Source organism: Vipera berus (assembly GCF_964194415.1).
Source record: "Vipera berus genome assembly, chromosome: 6".
NCBI classification, from domain to species: domain Eukaryota; kingdom Metazoa; phylum Chordata; class Lepidosauria; order Squamata; family Viperidae; genus Vipera; species Vipera berus.
In genome coordinates this window covers 3,564,776-3,591,414 of record NC_138208.1, presented here as the reverse complement: position 1 = coordinate 3,591,414, position 26,639 = coordinate 3,564,776, and the positions used below count along the sequence as shown (strand labels likewise).

At 44.1% G+C, this 26,639-nt stretch overlaps 1 protein-coding gene across 1 annotated transcript in view; it reads left to right on the top strand.

Moving 5' to 3' along the window:
* Window positions 1–26,639, top strand: part of RELN (reelin) — a 345,250-nt gene that overhangs the window by 194,317 nt on the left and 124,294 nt on the right. Inside the window, exons 13-20 of the mRNA XM_081331294.1 lie at window positions 5,607–5,719; window positions 9,414–9,622; window positions 12,954–13,082; window positions 14,555–14,664; window positions 16,203–16,269; window positions 17,404–17,637; window positions 18,208–18,369; window positions 25,242–25,478. Coding sequence (XP_081187420.1) covers window positions 5,607–5,719; window positions 9,414–9,622; window positions 12,954–13,082; window positions 14,555–14,664; window positions 16,203–16,269; window positions 17,404–17,637; window positions 18,208–18,369; window positions 25,242–25,478 — 1,261 coding nt within the window. The remainder of the gene's footprint in view (window positions 1–5,606; window positions 5,720–9,413; window positions 9,623–12,953; window positions 13,083–14,554; window positions 14,665–16,202; window positions 16,270–17,403; window positions 17,638–18,207; window positions 18,370–25,241; window positions 25,479–26,639) is intronic.

The following is a 26,639-nucleotide window of genomic DNA, read 5'->3' as shown; positions in this document are numbered from 1 at the left end:
TTGGCAGCAGCTGAGGCGAGGATGGGAGCTCGCTGTTGTGATTCAGGGTCAGCCTGTGGGTTCGGCAGTTGGGTCGGACGACTCAGAGGAGGAGGAGGAGGGGGGTGTTGGAGAGCTTGCTGAGGGGGTTGAAGATCTTGCTGATGAGAGCCCTCAGCCAGGCCCCTCCCACCTGGTCACGACGGAGACCCAGCTGTGTGAGCCTGACAGCGTGGATGAAGATGACCCACAGCTGGCCCTGTTCAAGGACGCCCGACGCAGGAGGCAGTCAATCAGGAGTAAACAGAGGAAGGCAATGGGGCACCTCAGAAGGAGGCAGAGAGAAGCCACGCCCTGAACTGTATAAAAGGGGAATGCGTGGGAGGGCTGGTTTGCTGAAGGCAACCGCTTGAATAGGTCCTGTTTCTTGGTTCGTGTCTTGTTCCGTTTGTTTTTGTATTAATAAATTTGGCAGGCTTAATTCCAGCCTCTTGCCTTCTTGTAAAAGGGGTTGTCCCTGCCTTTTCTGCAGGGCCGGTAGCAGGCTGGTACAGAACACTTGCCCATCACATAGTGCTTGAGTCTCAAACTGCCCACCTTCCAGTTGACAGGCCAACATTTTAACCGATAGGCCACTGCATTCCTTTTCTGTAAGCTAGGCTTATACAAAGCAGACTTTTATTTATTTTCCCCTTTCAACTCCTCCAATCCGAATTGGGCATTCTCCTGGATTCAAGGCTATTGCTCAAAGGAACTCATACATTGGTATATAGAGTTCTTTCTCCATCCTTTCCCTCCCACCCATTATGAGGTCAGGTGGATTAAGAGAGAACAAAGTTAAAACAGTCAGCTTCCCAAGTTGAGGGTCACCTAAAACCTGGGCCGATTCAACACAATCATTGCCGCAGCCGGTGGCTTGCGACGAAAATAACAAATGCAGTCACAAATGCTTTAGTTACGTAAATACCACTATGCTGGCTAGCACTGCTGATGTTACCTAGTTTGGTAACGAAACGCCTGCAAGGAAACTTCCAAGCTCAGAGAGCGCGCCACAAATATAACTCTCTAGCCTTGGGAGATCCCTGTTCTGTACCAGCCTACTACCGGCCCTGCAGAAAAGGCAGGGACAACCCCTTTACAAAACGGCAAGAGGCTGGAACTAAGCCTGCCAAATTTATTAACATAAAACAGAGCAAACAGAGCAAACACGAACCATGAAACAGGAGCTATTCAAACGGTTGCCTTCAGCAAACCAGCCCTCCCACACATTCCCCTTTTAAACAGTTCAAGGCGTGGCTTCTCTCTGCCTCCTTCCAAGGTGCCCCATTGCCTTCCTCCGTTTACTCCTGATTGACTGCCTCCTGCGTCGGGCATCCTTGAATAGGGCCAGCTGTGGGTCATCTTCATCCACGCTGTCAGGCTCACACAGCTGGGTCTGCGTAGTGACCAGATGGGAGGGGCCTGGCTGAGGGCTCTGCGGAGCCTCAGGGCTGTCCTCTTCAGGCTCTCCAACACCCCCCTCCTCCTCCTCTGAATCGTCCGACCCAACTGCCGAACCCACAGGCTGACCCCGAATCACAACAATCCCATCAAAATAAACAATGAACAAAGCAACACTAATGAGGGCAGCCCAGATTATTTCTGCACATTCTTCAGTGGAGTTTGAAGTCAAAGATAGAATCCGAGTGTCCACAGAAAAGGTCCCCACCGGTCAAATCACACCTCTGGTGAAGTAAAATAATTGAGTAATTTTGGGTTTCCTTTCAGTGGTTTGTTTATTTTTTGTTGTCTTTATCGAGGTGAAATCTTTTAAGTTTTACCTCGAGCAAATGGCGTTTGAAGATCAAAGAAGAGGAAAGCTATTTGCTATTCAGAAACAGGGAAGATGTAAAATTACGGACTTTTCGTGCCTCTCTCCCCGATTGGAGCTAAGGTTGAGATCATCGAAAACAGGTTTAAATTTGGCAGGACCACGCAGCTGGTTTCCTTAACATCCCTTCCTCACCCCTCCCCTTCCCCGAATATTATTCTGCAATGTCCACAAATCGGGGTAAACTCTACGGGGGAAGCTCATCCTTTCAACACCTGCGTCCATTAATGCAAAATGGAAAGAGCGAGAAAGGAAGCAGGACGGATCTGGCAAGGCTGTTTTTTTTTTCTTCCTGTCAACAAGACACAAAAAACACCGTTTCTTTACTGGAAGGGAATTCTCTGATCTTCCCTCCCAATTGTCAGGTTGCGTTGGTCATGTCTCATGCACCAAACATGAAGCAGTAAAGGAAGTCTGTTTCGTATCCAGGGGGAGCCACACCTGGTGGAAAACAGGAAAGACACTCTTTTGCCAACCTTCTGAACTCCGAGACAAAGCTGTGAGCTCAGCACAGCTTGGGTGATCGTATCGAAAACACCGATTGTGTGAAAATGAGTTGGTGGATTATTTAAACGTTGCTTTTTTTTTTTTTTAAAGAAGAATGGATTTTATTTTTGAGTTTTTAGTGCTCAAGTGCTCAGCTAGCCTTAGTTTGAGTTTGCATTGGCATTATGCTACTCCACGCCACGAGAGAATGCGAATATAAATTTCTGTTGTGTGGGGGGGAAAAATTCCCACCTTCTGAGCACGCATTGAGTGCGGTTATCAAGCTGAAGGGTGTTAGACGTTGTTAGAATCACACGTAATCCTTTTTTTAATCTGCTTTCAAACATGCGATCCTTCTTCCCCTGTGGCCTGAGGTAGTACAGACCTACGAGATCGGCTCCTCTTGATAATTCAATTGCTGTGCACTTTTACGAAGATTAAACCAACGTTCCATTATTACCGATCACTTAAAAGCAATTTCAAAATAAACTTGGGTAATGTATAAGGAATTTGGAACGGAGAACTGAAATATTTTAAAGATGATCTCGGGTTTTCAGAAATGCTAAAGAAGTCTCTTCTGATTTAAAAATTAGCTCAGCTGAGCAATACATTATTTAAACTCTTCAACTGATATTTAACTACTCGTCTTACGCTGGAGTTTAGTAATGAACTCAAAGGAAAGTAATCTGTTCTTGTTCTTGGAAATTCCTTCTTCGTTAACTATGAACCAAATCTTTGACAGGAAGTTAGTTCTTAAAGATGTTAATGTGTTGTTCAATTATATCCTCCAAAATTAGAATTGGTGAGTGTTGGAAAGATCATGTTTCAGTTGTTACAAAAAGGTGATAATGAATTCTTGGAAGGACGTGACCCTGCCAGACACTAAAGGTTGACTTAATAAATCTGTCAACTCTTAGTCTTTGAACTTGCTCTTAACGAGACAATTTGGTTCTGTGTTACAGTATCTAAGTTTCATTTAATATTCAAAATGGATATATCGTTACAGACTGTATATAATTATGAGATTACTTTAATTAGAGGTTAGATCAGCTCTGATCCCTTACTCTATTTCTGCACGTCCAGATAAGTTATTTTTTTTTTGCATTATTTCTTTCAAGACCACAGAAAACTCAAATTCTGACTAAGAAAAATAGAACATAGAGCATAAAATAAGAGAGTTGGAAGGGACCTCGGAGATCTTCCGGTCCAACCCCTATATCAGGGGTCCCCAACCCCCAGTCCGTGGACCGGTACTGGGCTGTAGCATGCCAGCAACCGGTCTGCACAAACTAGCAAAGCCCCATCCACGGGATGCAGGCATCACACAAAACCATACACCCTCCCGTCTGCAGAAAAACCTCTCTCCACAGAACCGGTCCCTGGTGCCCAAAAGATTGGGGACCACTGCCCTAGTTCAGGAGTCCCCAACCCCCCCCCCAGTCCATGGACCGGTACTGGGCCATGGCATGCCAGCAACCGGTCCACACAAACAAGCAAAGCCCCATCCGCAGGGTGCAGGCAGCACACAAAACTCTTTTCCACTCTTTGGTCCGTGGAAAAACCTCTCTCCACGGAACCGGTCCCTGGTGCCCAAAAGGTTGGGGACCTCTATGTTATACCATTTCAGATGAATAGTTGTCCAGTCCCTGGAAAGCCTTCAGTGATGGAGCACCCACAACAGGGGTGTCAAACTCAATTCCACTGAGGGGCACATCAGCATTGCGCCTGCCCTCAAAGGGCCAGATGGGTTTGGCTGGGTAAGCTTGGCTGCGTGGTCACAGCCGGGTCACCGCGACTAGGTAGGCACGGCTGGGTGGGCATGGCTAGCTGGACTGGCCAGCTTGATGCCACTCACTCAGTCCAGCCTCACTCATCTCCTCCTCAAGGCTTCTGCTGTGCTCGCTGTCCTTGGCCAGGTTGCTCATGGTGGGTGCAGGAGGGCAGTGGGGGAGGTGAGCCTCATGGGCGCCGTTCCAAGGTAGCGGCTTCACCCAGCGGGCTGTGGCGGCAGCTTCCCCTTTGGGCTCACGAGCTTCCCATTCTGGAAGAGAGTGGAGGGGCGGTTGGCTCCTGGCTGGACAGGGCTGCGAGCGGTGCCACCGCTGCAGGCAGTGGCCAAGGGAGGTGGGGACGGCTTGGCTGTGGGGCTCCAAGGTGTGTGAGTGTGGTACAGGTGGGGTGGAGTCTACATAGCTTATTGGATGCCCCGGGCTCACATCCAGCTGGCCGTCACTGCTGGTCAATGAGTGGCCAAGGGGCCAATGAATGTCAACTGCTGCCGAACATTGCCAGCCCCCACAAGCTCACCACCTTTCCAGAACAAAAAGATCAGGTCTTTTTACTAGGCATAAGATAGCACCGAAAAATAATTCCTAGATGATGAAAATAATTCCTAGATGATGAAAATAATTCCTAGATGATGACTCATACACAACAACACAGGTTCCACCATAACTCCTTTCCCCCCTCCCCTCGTCATGCTCTTTTCATGTAAGCAATCCCCTGTACCTAAAGCATGAAACATTTGCTTTTATAGAACTAATTTCCCAATATAAAGAAGCTGCTTGCACATAAACAAAAGATATATATATATATATATATATGTATATATGTATATATATATATATGTATATGTATGTAAAGATAAAGGTTCCCCCGCACATGCGTGCTAGTCGTTTCTGACTCTAGGGGCCGGTGCTCATCTCCGTTTCAAAGGCGAAAGGCCAGCGCTTGTCCGAGGACGTCTCCATGGTCATGTGGCCGGCATGACTAGAAGCCAAAGGCGCACAGAACGCTGTTCCCTTCCCACCGTAGCGGTCCCTATTTTTCTACTTGCATTTTTACGTGCTTTCGAACTGCTAGGTTGGCAGAAGCTGGGACGAGTAACAGGCACTCACTCTGCTACGCGGCACTCGGGATTCGACCTGCCAAACTGCCGACCTTCTGATCGACAAGCTCAGCGTCCTAACCCACTGAGCCACCGCGTCCCTTATGTATATGTATATGTATATGTGATTACAAAGCATCACTACTAATATCAATATTACTAATATCAAGCTTAAGCATAATAAAATCCCTTCACTATTATACATACAAGCCATTGCATTGTGCATATTATTGTCCCACTTGCATTAGAATGAAAGAAAGGTGAATATTCTGTTAGCCTTACTTTCCCTATATTGGCCCACGTTACCTTAATACCCCGAAAACCGTCCTTGTCACTCTTAAAGTAGAAATAAAGTTAATGGGATTGCCTTGCAACTTATTTCAGGGGGAAGCTGTGACACCGGAGAATCGCATGGAAATGATGTCCTATTATACGCAAAAATTGAAGGGAGAAAAGACCACATCACTCTAGATGTAATGACCTATGCTTCCCACAGGGTAAGTATTCAAAATGTATCCTGAAAAAAGAGCACTAGACTACAACAGAGCACTAGATTACAACAGCACTAGATTACAAAAGAGCACTAGATTACAACAGCCTGACTCCAAGCTGTAAAGAGAGAAATATCTGCTAACACCACTTTTCTGAAACTCTTTTAGACAATGTGGGTCACTTTTAAAGGCTACAGAGATGATGGGATATGGACCAATCCTGGCTTGTTCCAAGAAAGGAAAATTTAGCATCTAAGGATGTGAGTTTGAAGGGATTAAAATAAAATTTAATTAAATAAATTAAGGTTAAACTGGGGGTCCTAGGGTTTGAAGAAACTAAATTTAAACTGAGGGTCTCAAGGTTTGCAGGAGCTCAATTTAAACTGGGAGGGGGGGGGTCTTAGGATTTGAAGGAACTGCATTTAAACTGAGGGTCTTAGGATTTGAAAGAACTAAATTTAAATGGAAGAATTAAATTTGAAGGAACTAAATTTAAATTGAGGGACTTAGGATTTGAAGGAACTGCATTTAAACTGAGGGTCTTAGGATTTGAAGGAACTAAATTTAAATTGAGGGACTTAGGATTTGAAGGAACTGCATTTAAACTGAGGGTCTTAGGATTTGAAGGAACTGCATTTAAACTGAGGGTCTTAGGATCTGAAGGAACTAAATTTAAATTGAGGGACTTAGGATTTGAAGGAACTGCATTTAAACTGAGGGTCTTAGGGTTTGAAGGAACTGCATTTAAACTGAGGGTCTTAGGATTTGAAGGAACTAAATTTAAATTGAGGGACTTAGGATTTGAAGGAACTGAATTTAAACTGAGGGACTTAGGATTTAAAGGAATTAAATTTAAGCTGAGGCAGTGGAGGGATTCAAATAGGTGAACAACCGGTTCTCTGCGTGGATTCCGCTTGCGGAAATCCATTCTGGGCCTGGGCAACAAAAAATTAGCTACTGGTTCTGCCGAAGTGGTGTGAACCGGCTGAATCCCACCGCTGAACTGAGGGTCTTAAGATCCGAAGGGACTAAATTGAAACTGAAAGCCCATATGACCAACAGTAGACTAGAAGCCAGGAGACTGAAGAAGAAGGCCAGAGGAGACCTCTTCCAAAAACGGTGCCAAGAAAACTGCAGGGCTATCCAAATGTGAACTCGCATCTCTTTCTCCCTTACACACACGCACCACAGTCAGGGAGGGGGAGAAAAAGAGAAAGAGAAGGAGAAGGAGAAAGAGAGAGAGAGAGACAGAATCCATTTATATCATATTCATAAATGGAATGTTTCAAACATTATTCCATGGATTCTGCCATCTCCCGAAGAGAAGAGAATGGATGTGTATTGAACCGGTATTAGGCATTTCAAAGGAAAGGAGAAGCCTTTTGAACTGGGGAAACAAAAGGGGGGGCTAGCATCTGGCTTGTGTCATGGAAGACAGCAATAAACATGAAGGGTCCTAAGTTCCTTTTTCCCACGAGATGGATGATACGAGAGAAAGGATGGGGGACTGACCAAATGGGGTTAAGGGGGGTTAAACCGGGAACTCTTTATAAGGGTTAACTTCATGGGATAATATTAAGTCCTGTCTCGTTTCCTACAACCAAGCATGTCATAGTAAAGATTCTTTTTGGAATAGATTTGACTCCAAGAATTTTGTCTTCCTAAGACGTGGTTTGGGGTGGGTCCTGACACACTAGCTTTTCCATTCAGCTCTGCTTTGGATGTCAAGGCAAGGAGGGCTAATGGTGAAAGCACCATCAAGCTGTTGTGACATGGGCTCCACCCCTTTCCTAGGTGCATTATGATGTCACATGCCTATTCAAAAGGGGAGGGGGAGCTCATGACATAACACCTTGAAACGTGAAAGCTCCTTTCATCATTTTGACAAAAGCCCCTAGTCCTGTGGACACACCTGCCTATTTATCACTTTGCTGCTGTTCATATTTTTCTCCAGGCCTTCGGTGAGGCATTTCCAAAACCAGTGTAGGCCAGAAACGCCACTTTTCAAAAGGTGGGGTGGTTCTTAACAAGTAGCACGGTGCCTGCAATTAGATTGCAAAAAAGACAAGATAAAGTGTGTTTGGGGGGGGTGTTCCTGAAACATTTAGGCTAGAGTGAAGTTATAGGAATAGGGGGGACACGATAGCAGCCTTCCAGTATCTCAGGGGCTGCCCCAAAGAAGAGGGAGTCAAGCTATTCTCCAAAGCGCCCGAAGGCAGGACAAGAAGCCACGGATGGAAACTAGCCAAGGAAAGAAGCAACCTGGAATTAAGGAGGAATTTCCTAACAGTGAGGACAATTAACCAGCGGAACAACCTGCCTCCAGAAGCTGTGAATACTCCAACACCGGAAGTTTTTAAGAAGAGACTGGACAGCCATTTGTCTGAAATGGTATCGGGTTTCCTGCCTGAGCAGGGGGTTGGACTAGATGACCTCCAAGGTCCCTTCCAACTTTACTATTATGATTCTGATTATGAATTGGGTGACCATAGGGCCGAGACACCTCAGACAGATTCGGGAAGATGGAGTTGAGGGTTTGGGGTGAGGTTGCCCAAATAACGTTGTTGCCTTCCTTCTTAACTGCCGCCAGACCTTTCAAGCAAAATTAGAGCCACCATGGGCTTAAATCGGGGGAAAACGTGTCTGTGAATCGAAGAGCGTTAACCATGGAATTTCAGAAGGGATTGTTGCTGTATACCTTAGCTTTGCTGACTGCCTGTCATTAGTTTGTCCGAAAGGGAGAAACTACAGAGGGTGGCGCAAAAAAAAAAAGCCACAACCTCGCAATTAAACCTCACCTTCATTTGACATGCATTGCAAGCCATCGTCTTGGTGTGTTTGTTTGTTTTTGGCCTGCTCACTACCACCTGTCAAATTACTCGTATAAGATCTTGGATAAATTCTGCACCTCTATGCCTTTGGGAGCTATAATTTAACACCAGAGTGGGGTAAACCAGGGTTATCCCATTAGAAGTATATTTTTTGTTGTTTGAAATCCTTATACATTTCAATAAAACCATAAATCCAGATTTCTTCCAGGCCTTTCCTCTCGCCCTCCGCCAAAACACAAATACCCAATATATTTAGGGGTGTGTGTGTGTGTGTGTGTGTGTGTATGTATGTGTGTATATGTTTGCATACTTGGTACCTAAACGTCCCTAAGTATGTTAATTCCTATGTTTAAGTGTCCAAGAAAGGGACCTAAAACAAGATGGATTGATGACATCAGCAAGTATTGTGGGTCCAATTGTCAAAAGCTCAGGACAATATTGGTTGGAAACATGCAGAAAAGGTCTTCATCCTGCAGTGGATAGAGGAGGAGGAGGAGGAGGAGGAGGAGGAGGAGGAGGAGGAGGAGGAGGAGGAGGAGGAGGAGAATGGAAACTAATCAAGGAGAGAAGAAACCTAGAACTAAGGAGAAACTTCCTGACAGGGAGGACAATTAACCCGTGGAACAACCTGCCTCCAGAAGCAGTAAATGCTCCATCACTGGAGGCTTTTAAGAAGAGACTGGACAGCCATTTGTCTGAGATGGTATAGGGTTTCCTACCTGAGCAGAGGGTTGGACTAGAAGACCTCCAAGGTCCCTTCCATCTCTATTATTCTGTACATTCTGTATATATCTTCTTCTTCTTTTGCCACAGACTGGAAACAGTCAAAATTAACCGCCTTTGTCTGGTTTTTGTCGTTTCTATCTAAGATTCCCTCATTGGTCTCAGCTGTCATCAGTCCAGAACTTCAGACTCCGGCCACCAAATTCTGCCTCAAACAGAAGAATCACCAAGGCCCTAACCGAAATGTCTGGGCTATTGATTACTTCCATGTCCTGCCCGTTCTTCCTTCTACCGTCACCCACATGGTCCAGTTTTCCATTAACTTGGGCTGTGGAACCCATCAACCGGGCAACAGGTAAAGCACGCACAGCTGGCGTTTTGCAAATATCATTGCTCCCCTAATTTATACCTCCTCAACTTACAGCAATTCTGACTGTTCGAAGTTACTTACGACCGTTTTTCACGCTTAGGACCGTTGCGGCATCCCCAGGGTCACGGGATCAAAAACTCAGATGCCTTTGGCAACCCGGCTCATATTTTATGTTGTCCAGTTTAGTCATGCGAGGTCTCCAAGTAAAACATCAAGCTGGGAGAGCGCCAAGGACGTGGGCCTTCCGCTCCCAATAAATAAAATAACAGCTAGAAACACAAGGGGAAGTTTAAAGCAGAGCTTCCCAAATCTGGCGTCTCCAGAAGTAGGGGATTCCAAAAAGCTTGCTTACTACATCTTCTGCAAATTAGGGAGGCCGGTGAAAAATCCCCTTTTTCGTCGTTTCCTGCCCTGCGTTGTTGTCAGCCGTTCGCGTTGGCTGTACATTGATATGCAAACCGAGGGCCGTTTCTGTGTAGATATTTATTTGTTCTCCTGATGCTGAGCATGGTACCTCAGCAGGATGGAGACCTAAATTGCTTCCATTTTTAATACGCGGTGCTGAATAGAAACGGTAATATGAATAATTCCTTTTAAACGAAACTCTCTTTTAAGAGACACGGAGCAGCATAATTTTCTGCTTCATCGCGAAGCTTTCTCACGGAGTCTTTGACCTCTTTTGAAACGTTATTATTTTATTTTATTTTATTTTGGGGGGGGGCTTCCTGTTCCCATAGTGCTTCAAACACAGTTTCCCCCCCTTCCCCCCCTTTTTTTTTTCTTTTTACCGGTTGCTAACTTTCGGCAAATTTCATCTCAATTTCAAAAACCAATTTGGCAGCACACATTTCTTTAGCCACTAAAAGCATGATTTTGAATAGCACCGTCATTTCCCTGACCTGGGATCGTAAGAAACCTTGCGTAAACATACGAAGGGAATATGGTCCTCGCGGAATATAAATTTCAGCTCAGATGGAATGGGCGAAGCCTCCTATGCTATTTAATGCAAATTTAAAATAACACGGGCAGAATAACAGTACAAAAAGGCATTCTTCAAGAGAAGCCGTATCCAAAATAAATGATTCTGAAATGGGTAAGCCATCTTCGGCTTATTTGGTGTCAGGCTAATGAGTTATTAATTTGTTTTAATGCATCATCTGCAGAATTTTAAATTGGGGGGGCGTTAGAATTAAATTGTGCCGCTTACTTTAGGGTACACATACATTTTTCAAGCGAGTTCATTTCTGTTAATGCTTCCCGAATTACTTGACAGCTCTCCAGAATATAATGAGGATCATGCTTCATCCGAATGTGTGTAAACGACTTTCATTTTTAATAATGAGAGGCGGCAAACTTTTTCTTAAAATTCAGGAGTAGGTGTTGTTCTGAGTCAAAACACCAAAAAAAACGCCCACAAAAGTTAATGAACTGAAAATCTCCCCAAAAATCCCTCACGGCAGGAATTGTGGGATGGCTGAAGGCAGCATCAACTTTCTCTGCAGTTATGTATGTAGCAATAGCAACAGCACGTAGACTTATATACCGCTACTCAGTGCTTAACAGGCCTCTCTAAGCGGTTTGCAGAATCCGCATCTTTCCCCCCCAGCAATCTAGGTTTTCATTTTACCAACCTCGGAAGGATGGAAGGCTGAGTCAACCTTGAGACAGACAGAATTGAACTCCTGGCTGTGGGCAGAGTCAGCCTGCAGTACTGCTTTCTCACCACTGTGCCATCACGGCTTAGATAGCAATAGCAATAGCACTTTGAACTTATATACCACTTTGTAGTGCTTTTACAACCCTCTCTAAGTGGTTTACAGAGTCACTATATTGCCCCCAACAATCTGGGTCCTCGTTTTACAGACCTCAGAAGGATGGAAGGCTGAGTCAACCTTGACTCTCCTCAGGATCGAACGCCTGGCAGTGGGCAGAGTTAGCTGGCAATATCACGTTCTAACCACCATGCCACAGTTCCTGGCAATATGTTTGTCACTCTGCTTTGGCTTCCCCATACTTTATACGGCAGGCAATGGCACAAGAGGATCGGAAGTGACGGTCAGGGCAGGGGTGCTTTGAAGTCCTTCTGACACTGGATTGAGCGGCATCATTGAAGATCAGAACTTCAGTTTTGACTGGCGGGAGCTGGGGCCAGGATCTCACCATGTTTTCCCCAATGTCCTCTCGTCAACGTCTGTCTTTCCCATTGAGTTTCTGAAAATGCTTACGTTGACTATGACATCCATGCATAACTTAACCTTTATACTTTCTAACTCTGAACTCAGGGAACCTGAGCTTACCGATAAAGGAGAATATTTTTAGCTCCCAGTTGAAATGAGAGGTCCTGGGTGGTCTCTGAGCTTGGTTGTTTTCTTGCAGAGGCTCCATTACCCAATGAAAGCACACCCCACTCCCTTCTAGCCACACTAGCACCAAGGACCCCACAATCGTCCTCCTCCTCCTCCATTCCACATACCCCACTCCTATGTACCACTGATGACATTATCTAGTTGGGTCATGAAAGGTTTGCAAGAAAACCACCAAGTTCAGAGAGCACCAAGGATTCCTCAGTTCCACTCTTTTCCCTCCTCCTCTTCTTCTTCTTCCTCTTCTTCTTCCTCCTCCTCCTCCTCCTCCCCCTCCATTCCACATACCCTACTCCCTTGTACCACTGATGATGTTACCTAGTTTGGTAATGAAATGTCTGCAAGAAAACAACCAAGCTCAAAGAGCACCAAGGACCTCACAGTCGCTGTTCTCCTCCTCCTCCTCCATTCCACACCCCACCCCCTTGTACCACTGATGATGTTACCTAGTTTGGTCATGAAACGTCTGCAAGAAAATACGCAAGCTAAGAGAGCACCAAGGGCCTCTCGTAAACAACTAAACCTCCCATTTAGCCTTTGGACCCCTACACAAAGGTGTTTGAGGAACCTATTGTTGGTAGAATCACACCAAGCTTCTGTCTCAATTTCTCTTTGTCTGGCTCTCCTCAGTACAAATGATACTCAGTGTTGAGTAGAATTTAAACCAAATGTGGCCTGCGGCCTAAATAAGGCTTAGAGGTCTTATCAACCTACCCATCAGCCAAACTCTTTTTGACGTGGGTAACCAGCTTGTGTTTTGGTGCATTGCTGTTCATCTTGAACGTTCAGCTTTTCAACGGGCCCGGGCATTTCATATTTCAGATCAATTATTTAATAAGACGTGTTTATAAAGCCTTTGTGCGTCCTTGGCGCAAACACCTATTTATTGCAATCTGGTCCAGATAAGGAATCGAATTGTTCTGTTTTATGCCTTCGTTTCTTTTTGTTGCCAGTGTTAGCTTGGAATTCTCCAACAACCACGGACGCTCGTGGTCCTTACTTCACTCCGAATGTCTGCCGGAGACGTGTGCCGGATCCCACCTTCCTCACAGCACGGTCTATGGGTCTGAAAACTACAGCGGGTAAGGGACTATTTTTGCGAAAATAACTCTGCCCGAAGAATGATGCAAGAATTAAATTGTACATAGCTCTGCGAGGAAAACAGTCTCTTGTAATCTATTCTCTCGGACAAAAAAAAATGCAGTTCAACACGTTATGGGATGTTAAAAATGCTGTTCTGCCCAAATTCGTGAAGGACCCTTCCATCTTCAAGGATTTTAGATATGAAAGTGGATTTGATAGAAGAATGTTTAGTTTTAGAAGAAACTAGAATAGAATAGATCTGGAAGGGACCTTGGAGGTCTTCTAGTCCAGCCCCCTGCTCAAGCAGGAGAACCTATACCATTTCAGACAAGTGACTGTCTAACCTGTTCTTAAAAACCTCCAGTGATGGAGCACCCACAATTTCTGGCGGCAAGCAGTTCCACTGGTTAATTGTCCTCACTGTCAGGAAGTTTCTCCTTAATTCCAGGTTGCTTCTCTCTTTGGTCAGTTTCCAACCATTGTTTCTCATCCTTCTCTCTGGTGCTTTGGTGAACAACCTGGCCCCCTCTGCCTTGTGGCAGCCCCTCAGATACTGGAAGACTGCTATCATGTCTCCCCTATTTCTTCTTTTCTTTAGACTAGCCAAAGCCAAGTCCCGCAGCCGTTCTTCGTATATTTTAGTCTCCTGGCCTTGGATCATCTTAGTTGCTCTTCTCTGAATTTTTTCCACAGTCTCAACATCTTTTTTGTGAGATGGTGACCAGAATTGGCTGCAGTATTCCAGTATTTTTAAGAAAAAAAACCTAGTTGTAACCATACATAGTATTTCTAGAAATTCTTTCTGAATATGGTAGAACTAAAACACTTGGCAGAATAAAATCGTTCAACAGAGATAAATTTTGTGTGTTGGGAGATGACTGAGATCGGATTTATATACCATTACATCTATTCTACATTCTCACAGAATTTAAGCCAGTACAGTAGTTCCCAAGTTACAGCCCTTTGTTTAGTGAGTGTTTGAAGTTACAAATGGCTTATGACCGTTTTTCACACGACTGTTGTAGCATCCCCCGATCATGTGATCAAAATTCAGACGCTTGGCAACTGATTCATACTTATGACGATTGCAATGTCTTGGGGGCGGGTGTCACGTGATCCCCTTTTGCGACCTCCTGACCAGCAAAGTCAATGGGGAAGTCGGATTCACTGGACAGCCGTTGTTACTAGCTTAAAAACGCCCGTGATTCACTTAACAACCGTGTCAAGGAAGGTGGTAAAATGGGCCAAAGCTCCCTTAGCAAATGTTTCGCTTAGTGACAGAGGTTTTGGGATCAGCGGTGGCCCTACGTCGAGGGCTGCCTCCCCTGAAAATCAACCTTACGTCGCTGGTAGACGGACCCGGAATTGCTCTAGGTCATTGAAGCCAGACACCTTTGTTTTTTAAAAGTCCACTTTTAAAAACTTTCAAAGTCGCACTGAAAAAGCGGGAATTCTCCTCTATGTCTTTCAGGTGGAACCGAATAACTACTCCCCTTCCCAACGCAGCATTAACGAGAAACACCAGAATTCGGTGGAGGCAGACCGGATCCGTTCTTGGAAAGATGTGGGCAATTGACAACAGTTAGTAGTGTTTATTACCGCCGGCGTTATCTACGTAGGGTGCCATCACAGTTTCCAAAACCGCAGCAGCCGTGCGCCGTCTCCGTTCGCCCCCTCGCAACACCAGCAGCCCCGTGCTACTGCAGCTCTCGGCTTCTCCCCCAGCCTGCCACCGGCTGCATTGTATGCTCCCACCCCCAACAGCCCCCTTATTCACCCCTGCTGCTGCCCACCCCCCAATTGGCTGGGGGCTATTTGTCTCATGCAGCCAAAGAGCCAGGTCAAATGGTGTCTGGGCGAATGGGCAAGAATGAAGGGACCAGTGGCCATGGGTGGACCAGCGGAGGAGGAAAGCTGGATGTAAATGGGCTGAGGCAGGTGGTTGGGGGGCGAAGGAGGCACAGCCAAAGGTCGTGGCCTAAACGTCCCATTCTGATCTACATAGTACCAAAGCCCTCCTGTTTGCCTGTGTGTAACCTTTAACTAGACCAGGGGTAGGCAACCGTGGCTCTTTTACGACTCATGGACTTCAACTCCCAGAATTCCTGAGCCAGCCTGGCTCAGCTTGGAAACCTCTCCCTTTCCCCTCAGCGTGGCTGGCTCAGGGATTCTGGGAGTTGAAGTCCACGAGTCATAAAAGAGACAAGGTTGCCCACCCCTGGCCTAGTTTAATGAAAAGAAGGACTAGGGTTGACATGATAGCAATGTTCCAAGATCTAAGGCAGAAGTAAGGAACCTTGGCTCTTTTATGACTGGTAGACTTCAACATTGATTTGTGCTTCTTAGATTGTAAGCCGCCCTGAGTCTTCGGAGAAGGGCGGGATATAAATGGGATTAAAAAAAAATTCCCAGCATTCCTGAGCCAGCATGACTCAGCTTAGAAACCTCTTCCTTTCCCCTCAGCGTGGCTGGCTCAGGAATTCTGGGAGTTGAAGTCCACAAATCATAAAGCGGCCTAGGCCTAGGCCAGGGGTACAAAACCTTGGCCCTTTTATGACTTGTGGACTTCAACTCCCAGAATTCCTGAGCCACCCATGGCTCAGCTTGGAAACCTCTCCCTTTCCCCTCAGCGTGGCTGGCTCAGGAATTCTGGGAGTTGAAGTCCACGAGTCATAAAAGAGCCAAGGTTGCCTACCCCTGGTCTAGTTTAATGAAAAGAAGGACTAGGGTTGACATCATAGCAATGTTCCAAGATCTAAGGCAGAAGTAAGGAACCTGACCATGTTTTGGGTGCTTGGCAACCAGCCCATATTTGCAGGCTCCGGGAGGGTCACATGACATCAATTAATGACACGCACACCCCAAAAACTGCTATTTACTTCCGGTTTTTGGCAAAAGAAAAGGCCTTGTGGACAATGTAGTCACTTAACGACCAAGTTCAGTCACATGGTAATGACCAGCACAACTTACAACGGTAATTCCAGATGTAAATGGAGGACTATCTGTTATATACTTTAGCCTTGGTAGAAACAGTGCGATGAACTTTATATGCCCGTGACTTAAATACATCAAAAGTTCTGCAATTTAATTTCAGCACACTTATTTTTTTCTCCCTGTAGTTTACATTGGTCCGTCTTGTCTCAAATTCTGCTCAGGGCGAGGTCAATGCACTAGAAGCGGTTGCAAGTAAGTCTTTGTGTTGTGTAAAGTTGTTTTTTGAATTGTAGGACAGCATGGCTTCTGGGATTATAGCTTCTCCTGATAGCAGAATCAGAATCTTCAAGATGGATGGGTGGTGGATGGATGGATGGATGGATGGATGGATGGATGGATGGATGGATGGATGGATGGATAATAGACATAGATAGGCAGATAAATGATAAAGGTAGAGATAGATAGATAGATAGATAGATAGATAGATAGATAGATAGATAGATAGATAGATAGATAGATAGATAGATAGATGATAGATAGGCAAGAAATGATAATATAGATAGGCAGACAGATAAATGATAAAGGTAGAGATAGATAGACAGATGAGATTATAATAGACAGATAGGCAGAGAGATAAATGATAAAGGTAGAGATAGATAGATGATAGATAGATAGATAGATAGATAGATAGATAGATAGATAGATAGATAGATAGGCAAGAAATGATAATATAGATAGGCAGACAGATAAATGATAAAGGTAGAGATAGATAGACAAGATTATAATAGACATAGTTAGGCAGACAGATAAATGATAAAGGCAGAGATAGATAGATAGATAGATAGATAGATAGATAGATAGATAGATAGATAGATAGATAGATAGATAGATAGATAGATGATAGACAGACAGACAGACAGACAAGAGATGTTAATAGACATAGATAGGCAGACAGATAAATGATAAAGGTAGAGATAGATAGATAGATAGATAGATAGATAGATAGATAGATAGATAGATAAGAAATGATAATAGACATAGATAGGCAGACAGATAAATGATAAAAGTAGATAGATAGATAGACAGACGAGATTTTAATAGAATAGATAGGCAGACAGACAAATGATAAAGGCAGAGAGAGAGACAGACAGACAGACAGATAAGAGATGATAATAGACATAGATAGGCAGAGAGATAAATGATAAAGTTAGAGATAGACAGACAGACAGAAAGAGAAAGAAAAAACAGATTGCTTCTTTGCTTAGATGAGATGTACTGTATCTCTACAGGAGATTGGACTGCCCCATTTCTTAAGATCTCGTACAACATTTATTTCTCTCAAAGGTTGATAAATATTTAGCTGGCTTTTGCTTCTTTCTCTACCAGGTGTGACCCTGGCTTTTCGGGGCCTGCATGTGAGATGGCTTCTCAAACCTTCCCCATGTTTATCTCGGAAAGCTTCAGCAATTCTAGACTCTCTTCCTATCACAACTTTTACTCTATCCGTGGTGCTGAAGTCAGCTTCGGCTGCGGAGTTCTAGCGAGCGGCAAAGCTCTGGTTTTTAACAGAGACGGGAGACGTCATCTCGTCACGTCTTTCTTCGACAGCACCCAGTCAAGGTAAACAGCAAAAAGCCACACAGACGCCTCCAAACTCGGTTCAACCAACCCTTTGCGTCTTCAATTAAAAACGGAGCTTTCGTTCGAGAGAGAAAGGGGGGGAAAATCAACGCTTGAATTCTGGATTGTATTTTTACATTCCATTCCGGATACGAGAACGCATTTCATTTTTTAAAAAAACTTTATTTGCAGGGCTAAGTGTTTAATCCATCGGGGGGTAATTACGCGGTTGCCTGTTTGCAAAACATGCAACGTTAATATCAAAAGTGAGTGTCAGAGCCAAGCGCTGGTTAATTATTTATGGGGGGGCTGTATTTATTTTGACAGCTTGCGGTAGCTGATTAGATCCATTCAATCGCTCCGGTCCCTGATAAATAATTGAACGCAAGAGTGATTGGCATTTAAAAACAACGCGCGCCGTATTACCCGGCTGGACTAAATAAACGACTTCTGCTCTAGGAAGGAGCCATCGCTGTTGTTTACTTTAGGTTTGCCTTAATGCATAGGATTATGGGAAGCGAAGGCTGCGGGAATGGTAATTTATAATGATCTGTCCTCTCCTCAAACCAGATTCCTCCAATTCACTTTGCGACTTGGGAGCCGGTCCGTTCTGAGTACTTGCAAAGCCCCAGATCAGCCCGGAGAAGGTGTTCTGCTGCACTATTCATACGACAATGGGATTACATGGAAACTTCTGGAACATTACCCCTACCTTAACTATCACGAGCCGAGGTAAATACGTGGGTTTAACATGGCCTAGTGCAAAAGCATCCCGTTACGACAAGGGTAGGCAACCTCGGCTCTTTTATGACTCGTGAACTTCAACTCCCAGAATTCCTGAGCCAGCTGGCTCAGGAATTCTGGGAGTTGAAGTCCACGAGTCATAAAAGAGCCGAGGTTGCCTACCCCTGCGTTAGGAAGTAGTTGTTTTTCAATAGCCCCTCTGCCCGTGCTCACTGCTCAAGCAGGAGAACCTATACCATTTCAGACAAGTCTAGCCTGTTCTTAAAAACCTGCAGTGATGGAGCGTCCACGATTCCTGGAGGCAAGCTGTTCCACTGGTTAATTGTCCTCACTTGTTAGGAAGTTTCTCCTTAATTCCAGGTTGCTTCTCTCTTTGGTCAGTTTCCAACCACTGTTTCTTGTTCTTCCCTCTGGTGCTCTGGTGAACAAACTGACCCCCTTTTGCTTGTGGCAGCCCCTCAGATACTGGAATATTGCTATCATGTCTCCCCTATTCCTTCTCTTCTTTAGACTAGCCAAATCCAAGTCTTGCAGCCATTCTTCGTATGTTTTAGTCTCCAAGCCTTTGTTCATCTTATTTGCTCTTCTCTGATTTTTTCCCAAACTCTCAACATCTTTTTTGTGATATGGTGACCAAAACTGGCTGCAGTATTCTAGGTGTGGCCTCACTAGGGTTTTTATAAAGCGCTACTAATACTTTGTGTGATCTTGATTCTATGCCTCTGTTTATACAACCCAGGGTTGTGTTAGCTTTTTTGGCTGCTGCTACACACGGCAGGCTCATGGTTAAGTGATCATCCACTCGGACTCCAAGGTCCCTCTCACAGTTGCTGTTCTACAAAGATACTTGAGGCTCTGCAGACGGTCTTCCTGTTTTTATCCCAATAACAGTCCTTGGAAGAGGTGATGTTGTGAGCCAGCACTTAAATATGAGCCAGCAGTGTGGTGCAACTGCCAAAAAAGCCAATACAGTGCTAGGCTGCATTAACAGAGGGATAGAACCAAGATCAGGTGAAGTATTAATACCACTTTACAAGGCCTTGGTAAGGCCACACTTGGAATACGGCATCCAGTTTTGGTTACCACCACGATGTAAAAAAGATGTTGAGACTCTGGAAAGAATACAGAGAAGAGCAACCAAGATGATTGGGGGACTGGAGGCTAAAACATATAGGGAACGGTTGCTGGAATTGGGTATGTGTAGTTTAATGAAGAGATGGACAAGGGGGGACATGATAGCAGTGTTCCAATATCTCAGGGGCTGCCCCAAAGAAGAGGGAGTCAAGCTATTCTCCAAAGCCCCTGAAGGCAGGACAAGAAGCAACGGATGGAAACTAACCAAGGAGAGAAGCAACCTGGAACTAAGGAGAAACTTCCTGACAGTTAGAACAATTAACCAGTGGAACAACCTGCCTCCAGAAGCGGTGAATGCTCCAACACTGGAAGTTTTTAAGAAGAGACTGGACAGCCATTAGTCTGAAACAGTACAGGGTTTCCTGCCTGAGCAGGGGGTTGGACTAGATGACCTCCAAGGTCCCTTCCAACTTTACTAGTATGATTATGATCATCCAAGAAGCTTCTTCAAGCTCGGACTGGATGGTGGGGAAGCTGAAGAAGCGTCTTGGATGAGAAACGAAACGTCTTCAACGAAAAACAAGAAAGTCCAGTTGCCTCTTGAAATAGCACCTTTGGGACAACCGTGACCTGGAGGATTGAGAATCTCCATGAATAGAAGAGAAGGATTAAGGATAGCTGTCTGTCAGTATTTGAGAGGCTGTCACAGAGAAGACTAGGTCAACGTATTCTCCAAAGCACCTGAGGACAGGGCAAGAAGTAATGGGTGGAAGACCATTGAAGAGAGATCTAACCTAGAACTAAGGAGAAATTTCCTGACAGTGAGAACAATTAATCGGCGGAACTCCTTGCCTCCAGAAGTTGTGGCTGCATCCCTGGAGGCTTTCAAGAAAAGACTGGGCAGCCATTTGTCCAGAATGGTATAAGCAGGTCTCCTGCCTGAGAAGGAGGTTGGACTAGAAAACCTCCAAAGGTCCCTTTCTATCCTATTATTCTATTATTTGGTTATTCTGTTACATGCATTTCATATTCTCCAAAGTGCCCAAAGGCAGGACAAGCAACGGATGGAAACTAACCAAGGAGAGAGATTCAACCTGGAACTAAGGAGAAACTTCCTGACAGTTAGAACAATTAACCAGTGGAACTCCTTGCCTCCAGAAGCTGTGAATGCTCCAACACTGGAAGTTTTTAAGATGAGACTGGACAGCCATTAGTCTGAAACAGTACAGGGTTTCCTGCCTGAGCAGGGGGTTGGACTAGATGACCTCCAAGGTCCCTTCCAACTTTATATTATTAAAACTATTAAATGTAAAACTCTTGCATTTTTCCCCCTCCCACTTAAAAATAATATTTTCCTAGACACCTGCCTGGATAGGTATATTGTGAAAGAGAATGCGTATTTAACAATTAATCCAAAATCTTCTGAAAAGCCTGTCTTGGATTTTTTTCATTCTTCAGGGGGGAAAAAATCATTTTCTTCCTCTTGGTTCTTTGTGTCGGAGGGGAAAAATGAAGATTTGAGAAATGATCTTTGTTTTTCCCCGTGGCTGAACGTGACTCACTACGTGTTGGAAACCAGACCACCTACCTTTCCCCCAGATCCTTTTAATTGTCTGAAATATTTATTTATTTTTCCCCCTTTCTACACCCCGTCTCTCATTCGGCTCCACCGTTTGATCTTCTCGCTAATCAATTAACACATCCTTCCGGCAGTAATAAATGCGATATCACACGATGCTCTTAAAGGCACATCCATCGAAGCTCTCTCCGAGACGGCACAAACAGCACTTTTTAACGTTGTGCCTGTGTGTTCTTTGTCACAAGGGAAGACGCCAAGTTTTTGCAGCACAAGACTATAAACTACAACGACACGTACCGGTGGGTTATCGTTAGACACAGCAAGGGGAAGATGTTGAAGTTAGTGTACAAATTTATTTTTACTTCGCCCCTTGCTACACGATTTGCAGACTTTTTTTTTTAAGGAAAAAAAAGAGGCAAGGTTGGTAGGGGTACTGAAAGTTCCTTTGCCAATATTTTGTTATACATTGATGAGGAGAAACATCCCTTATGTTCTTTCACCTCAGCCTTCGCCTTGTGTGCTTCTTCATGTGGGCATCTGCCGTTATTGATTTACGGAACATTCTCCAAGATGTCATTGCCATGGCAATTAATGCATGCTCCCCATGGCTGTGTTCCATGATTGCCCCTGGAAATTCAATATTATTCTTAATTTTCTTCACAGCTCATCAAATCTAGGTTTTTGTTGTCAGAGTTTCTTGCCAGGAGAGAACTTGAGGGCTCCTGGTGGGCCTGCCTCCCCAACCATGCAGCCGAAGATCCTTTACTCTCACTTCTTCCCTAGAATTAATCTTTATGTTTGGATATTCTTATTTGATAGGGACGCGGTGGCTCAGTGGGTTAGGACGCTGAGATTGTCGATCAGATGGTCGGCAGTTTGGCGGGTTGAATCCTGAGTGCCGTGTAACAGAGTGAGCGCCTGTTACTCGTCCCAGCTTCTGCTAACCTAGCAGTTCTAAAGCACGTAAAAATGCAAGTAGAAAAATAGGGACCACTCCGGTGGGAAGGTAACAGCGTTCCGTGCGCCTTTGGCGTCTAGTCATGCCGGCCACATGACCACGGAGACGTCCTCGGACAAGCGCTGGCTCTTCAGCTTTGAAACGGAGATGAGCACCGGCCCCTGGAGTCGGAATCGACTAGCACGCATGTGCGGGGGGAACCTTTACCTTTACCTATTCTTATTTGGTACCATTCCGCTCCCCACCAGATCAGGAACGGAACCTCGGTTCAATTTCTCGCTACGGCGAAATACACCTAAAAGAAAATTGCTTCATCGAGGAATGAAATATGTGCTCTGTGTTCTGTGCCAACACTTGTTGGCACAAGGCTGATACGCACAGAGAGAACAGAAAAACAAGCTTTCCCACCAAGGCAGGTGTGTGTGTGTTTTTTTTGTTTTTTGTCCCAGACAAGAACAAGATGATGCTTGCTTTATTTAGTTTGGTTTACAAAATCCGACTTGATTGACGGTGGAGTCTGCCTTCAGTGGGGCCAGGGACTCAAGGTTGTCCAAAAAAAAAAATCCCCGGCAGATAACTGACAAAGATGTAAGAGAATCTGTTTGTCAAGACATCCAGCCCCGTTCTTCCAGGAGCAATTTAAACGTGGAGGGGAAGAAAGAGTTCCGGGCCGGAAATTTAAGAGCACATACAGATTATGTATTATTCACCTTGGGAAACGGCTAAAAAAAAAAACCTGCTGAAAATCTTAAGAAATATTGTCTTTAGCCCTGACAACAAACGGAGGTTTTTAATTGCAAAAAAAAAAATCTTCCCAAACATGCCAGCAAAAACAAGAATAAATGAGTTTAAAATGTAGCACAATGTTGGATAGTGAGGACAACAGAATGACAGAATTGGGTGGGACCTTGGAGGTCTTCTAGTCCAACCCCCCTGCTCAGGTAGGAAACTCTATACCAGTTCAGACAAATGGAGGTCCGATCTCTTCTTAAAAACTACTTAAAAAGTTGTGGAGCATCCACAACTTCTGAAGGCAAGGTGGTTCCACTGGTTGATTGTTCCCACTGTCGGAAAATTTCTCCTTGATTAGTTTCCATCCGTTACTTCTTGTCCTGCCTTCTGGTGCTTTGGACAATAGCTTGACTCCCTCTTCTTTGGGGCAGCCCCTGAGATACTGGAAGACTGCTATCATGTCATCCCTCGCCCTTCTCATTAAATTAGACATCCCCAATTCCTGCAACTGTTCTTTACCTTTTCTTTAACACTCTTTCTATAAGATGATTAACCTGGTTAGTGATGCAGCCTGAGACATTGAAGAATTCTGTCTTTATCCTCATTTTCCCCTCTCTCGATCCTAGAAAATTTAACTTTCAACTCCTAAAGAGCTGAAGAATAGTTAAAAAGTTAAAGTTGTCGCATCCGGGCTACAAAAACGTGACCAGGAGATGGCAGAAATGGGTTCAGATTTTCGGGATCTCTCTGCTACCATCTAGTGGATAAACCAATTATTGCAACTGCAGTAATGGAACGCTAGTAAAAAGAGAGCCAGTTTATTTATTTATTTATTTTATTTTAATTCCATTTATATCCCGCCCTTCTCCGAAGACTCAGGGCGGCTACTGGTAATAGCAGTAGTTGTTGTTTGATAAAATAAAATATAAAATAAAGTACAGTACAAAGCTTAATTCTGGAATAAAATAGAGGGAAGAAAGTGATAAAATACAAATGGGTTAATACAAAGAGACACTAATCCAATAAATGAAGCTCCCTTACAAGGTACCCCAATATGTTCAATGCATCCTTTTTACTACCTTAATTATAAACTTAGCAGTTCTGTGTAGAAAGCAAGTATTCCTTGAGTTACAAAAATTCAGTTAGTGACCTTTCAAAGTTACAACAGCACTGAAAAAAGTGACTTATGACCGTTTTTCACCCTTACGACCGTTGCAGCGTCCCTATGCTCATGTGATCAAAATTCAGACACTTGGCAACTGACTCATATTTACGACCGTTGCAGCCTCTCAGAGTATGTGATCTTCTTTTACGACCTTCTGACAAGCAAAGTTAGTGGGGGGAAGCCAGACTAACTTAACAACGATATTAGTAATTTCACAACCACAGTGATTCACTTAACAACCAGGTAAGGTAAGGTCGTAAAATGGGGCAAAACTCACTGAACAAATGTCTCAGCAACCGAAATTTGGGGGCTCCGTTGTGGTCAGACGGACGTGGTCGTATCTGTACTATGAGTAGTTAGAATCATCTAGAGACTAGACATTCACCTGTCTGAGACGGTATAGGTTCTTCTGCTTGAGCAGGGGGCTGGACTAGAAGACCTCCAAGGTCCCTTCCAGCTCTGTTCTAGTCTAGTCTAGTCCAGTCCAGTCCACTCCACACTACACTACACCACACTACACTCCATTCCACTCTACTCTATTCTACTCCAATCCAGTCAAGTCTAGTCCACTCCACTCCACTCTACTCTACTCTACTCTCCACTACACTACACTCCACTCTCCACTCCAATCTAGTCTAGTCTAGTCTAGTCTAGTCTAGTCTAGTCTAGTCCAGTCCAGTCCAGTCCAGTCCAGTCCAGTCCACACTACACTACACTACATTCCATTCCACTCTACTCTATTCTAGTCCACTCTACTCTACTCTACTCTCCACTACACTACACTCTACACTCCACTCCACTCCACTCCACTCCATTCCATTCCACTCTACTCTACTTTACTCTACTCTACTCTACTCCACTCCACTCCACTCCATTCCATTCCATTCCATTCCATTCCATTCCATTCCATTCTATTCTATTCTATTCTATTCTATTCTATTCTATTCTATTCTATTCTATTCTATTCTATTCTATTCTATTCTCATTCCAATATCTATTCTATTCTATTCTATTCTATTCTATTCTATTCTATTCTATTCTATTCTATTCTATTCTATTCTATTCTATTCTATTCTATTCTATTCTATTCTATTCTATTCTATTCTATTCTATTCTATTCCACTCCACTCCACTCCATATTTTCTATTCTATTCTATTCTATTCTATTCTATTCTATTCTATTCTATTCTATTCTATTCTATTCTATTCTATTCTATTCTATTCTATTCTATTCTATTCTATTCTATTCTATTCTATTTTCATTCCAATATCTATTCTATTCTATTCCATTCTATTCTGTGATTTCTGTAACTGGACAAAATCTCCCTAAATCTGTTTCTTTGTTTTCAAAGAATAATTTCAGTGGAGTTGCCCGAAGATGCCCGGCAATTTGGCATCCAGTTCCGATGGTGGCAACCGTACCATTCCTCTCAAGGCGAAGATGTCTGGGCCATTGATGAAATCATCCTGACCTCAGTGCTTTTCAATAGCATCAGCCTAGACTTCACCAACCTGCTGGAAGTTACTCAGTCCCTCGGATTCTACCTGGGGAACGTTCAACCATACTGCGCTCACGACTGGACACTCTGGTGGGTCCTTTCTTATCCTCTGCTCTGGGTAAAGACGTTTGGTGTTTTGTTTTCACAGTAAAGATTACAATTCTATACATATTTCCTTGGGTACGTATATTGTATAGCTCAGAAGTTCCAAGCAGAGCAACGCGGAGAGCCCTTGATTTACAACGGTTCATTTCGTGCGGGTTCAAAGTTACAACGGCACTAAAAAAATTGATTTTCTTTTCACCCTGATGAGCATTTCAGCCTCCCCATGGTCACGCGATCAAAATTCAGACACCCGGCAACAACTGGCTCATATTTATGACGGTTGCAGTGGCCCGGGTTCACATGATCAAAATGTGGGGCGCTTGAATGACTCACATTTATGACGGTTACAGTATCCCGGGGTCACATGATCAAAAAGTGGGTTCTTGAATGACTCACATTTATGACGGTTGCAGTATCCCGGGGTCACATGATCAAAAAGTGGGTTCTTGAATGACTCACATTTATGACGGTTGCAGTGTCCCGGGGTCACGTGATCTCCTGTTGCGACTTTCTGACAAGCAAAGTCACTGTTGGAAGCCGGATTTCACACAACAGCCGTGTTATTCTCTTAACAACTCTGGCAAGAAAAGTCATAAAATGGGGCGAAATTTGCTTAACTACTTTCTCACTTAGCCACAGATATTTGGGGCTAAATTGTGGTCCTACGTTGCAGACTACCTGTAATGTATTTCGAGGAAAAGACCGCCAATTTTTTCTTAAGTGAGGGGCATAAAGGCATGAGTAACTAATGAGTGGTGGAGAGGGCTAATTGATTTCTGCAAATGATTCTTTTCCTGGTTGTTCATGAGAATTTTCCCCTGGGTTCAAACAGAAACCACAATTGTCTTCAGTGACCTGCATATAATGAGGGGTAAATTTAACACTGCAATGCAGTGTAAATATGATTTATCTTGGGTGTGTGTTCTCATAGTTCCTCTGCTTGTAACATTTTGGAAGTTTCTCCTGAGCTGATCAGAGATTCAAATGAAAGAATAAATTAACTGCTTTGATCTTCTTCGGTTAGGATAATTGATTCGTGTAAATTAAGCCAGACTGATGTGTTTCAACATGACACATTCTAAAACATGATTAATGAAGAATTTGCTGCATTCGTTATCTGCTCTGTCTAGCAGGACTTAAGCAATT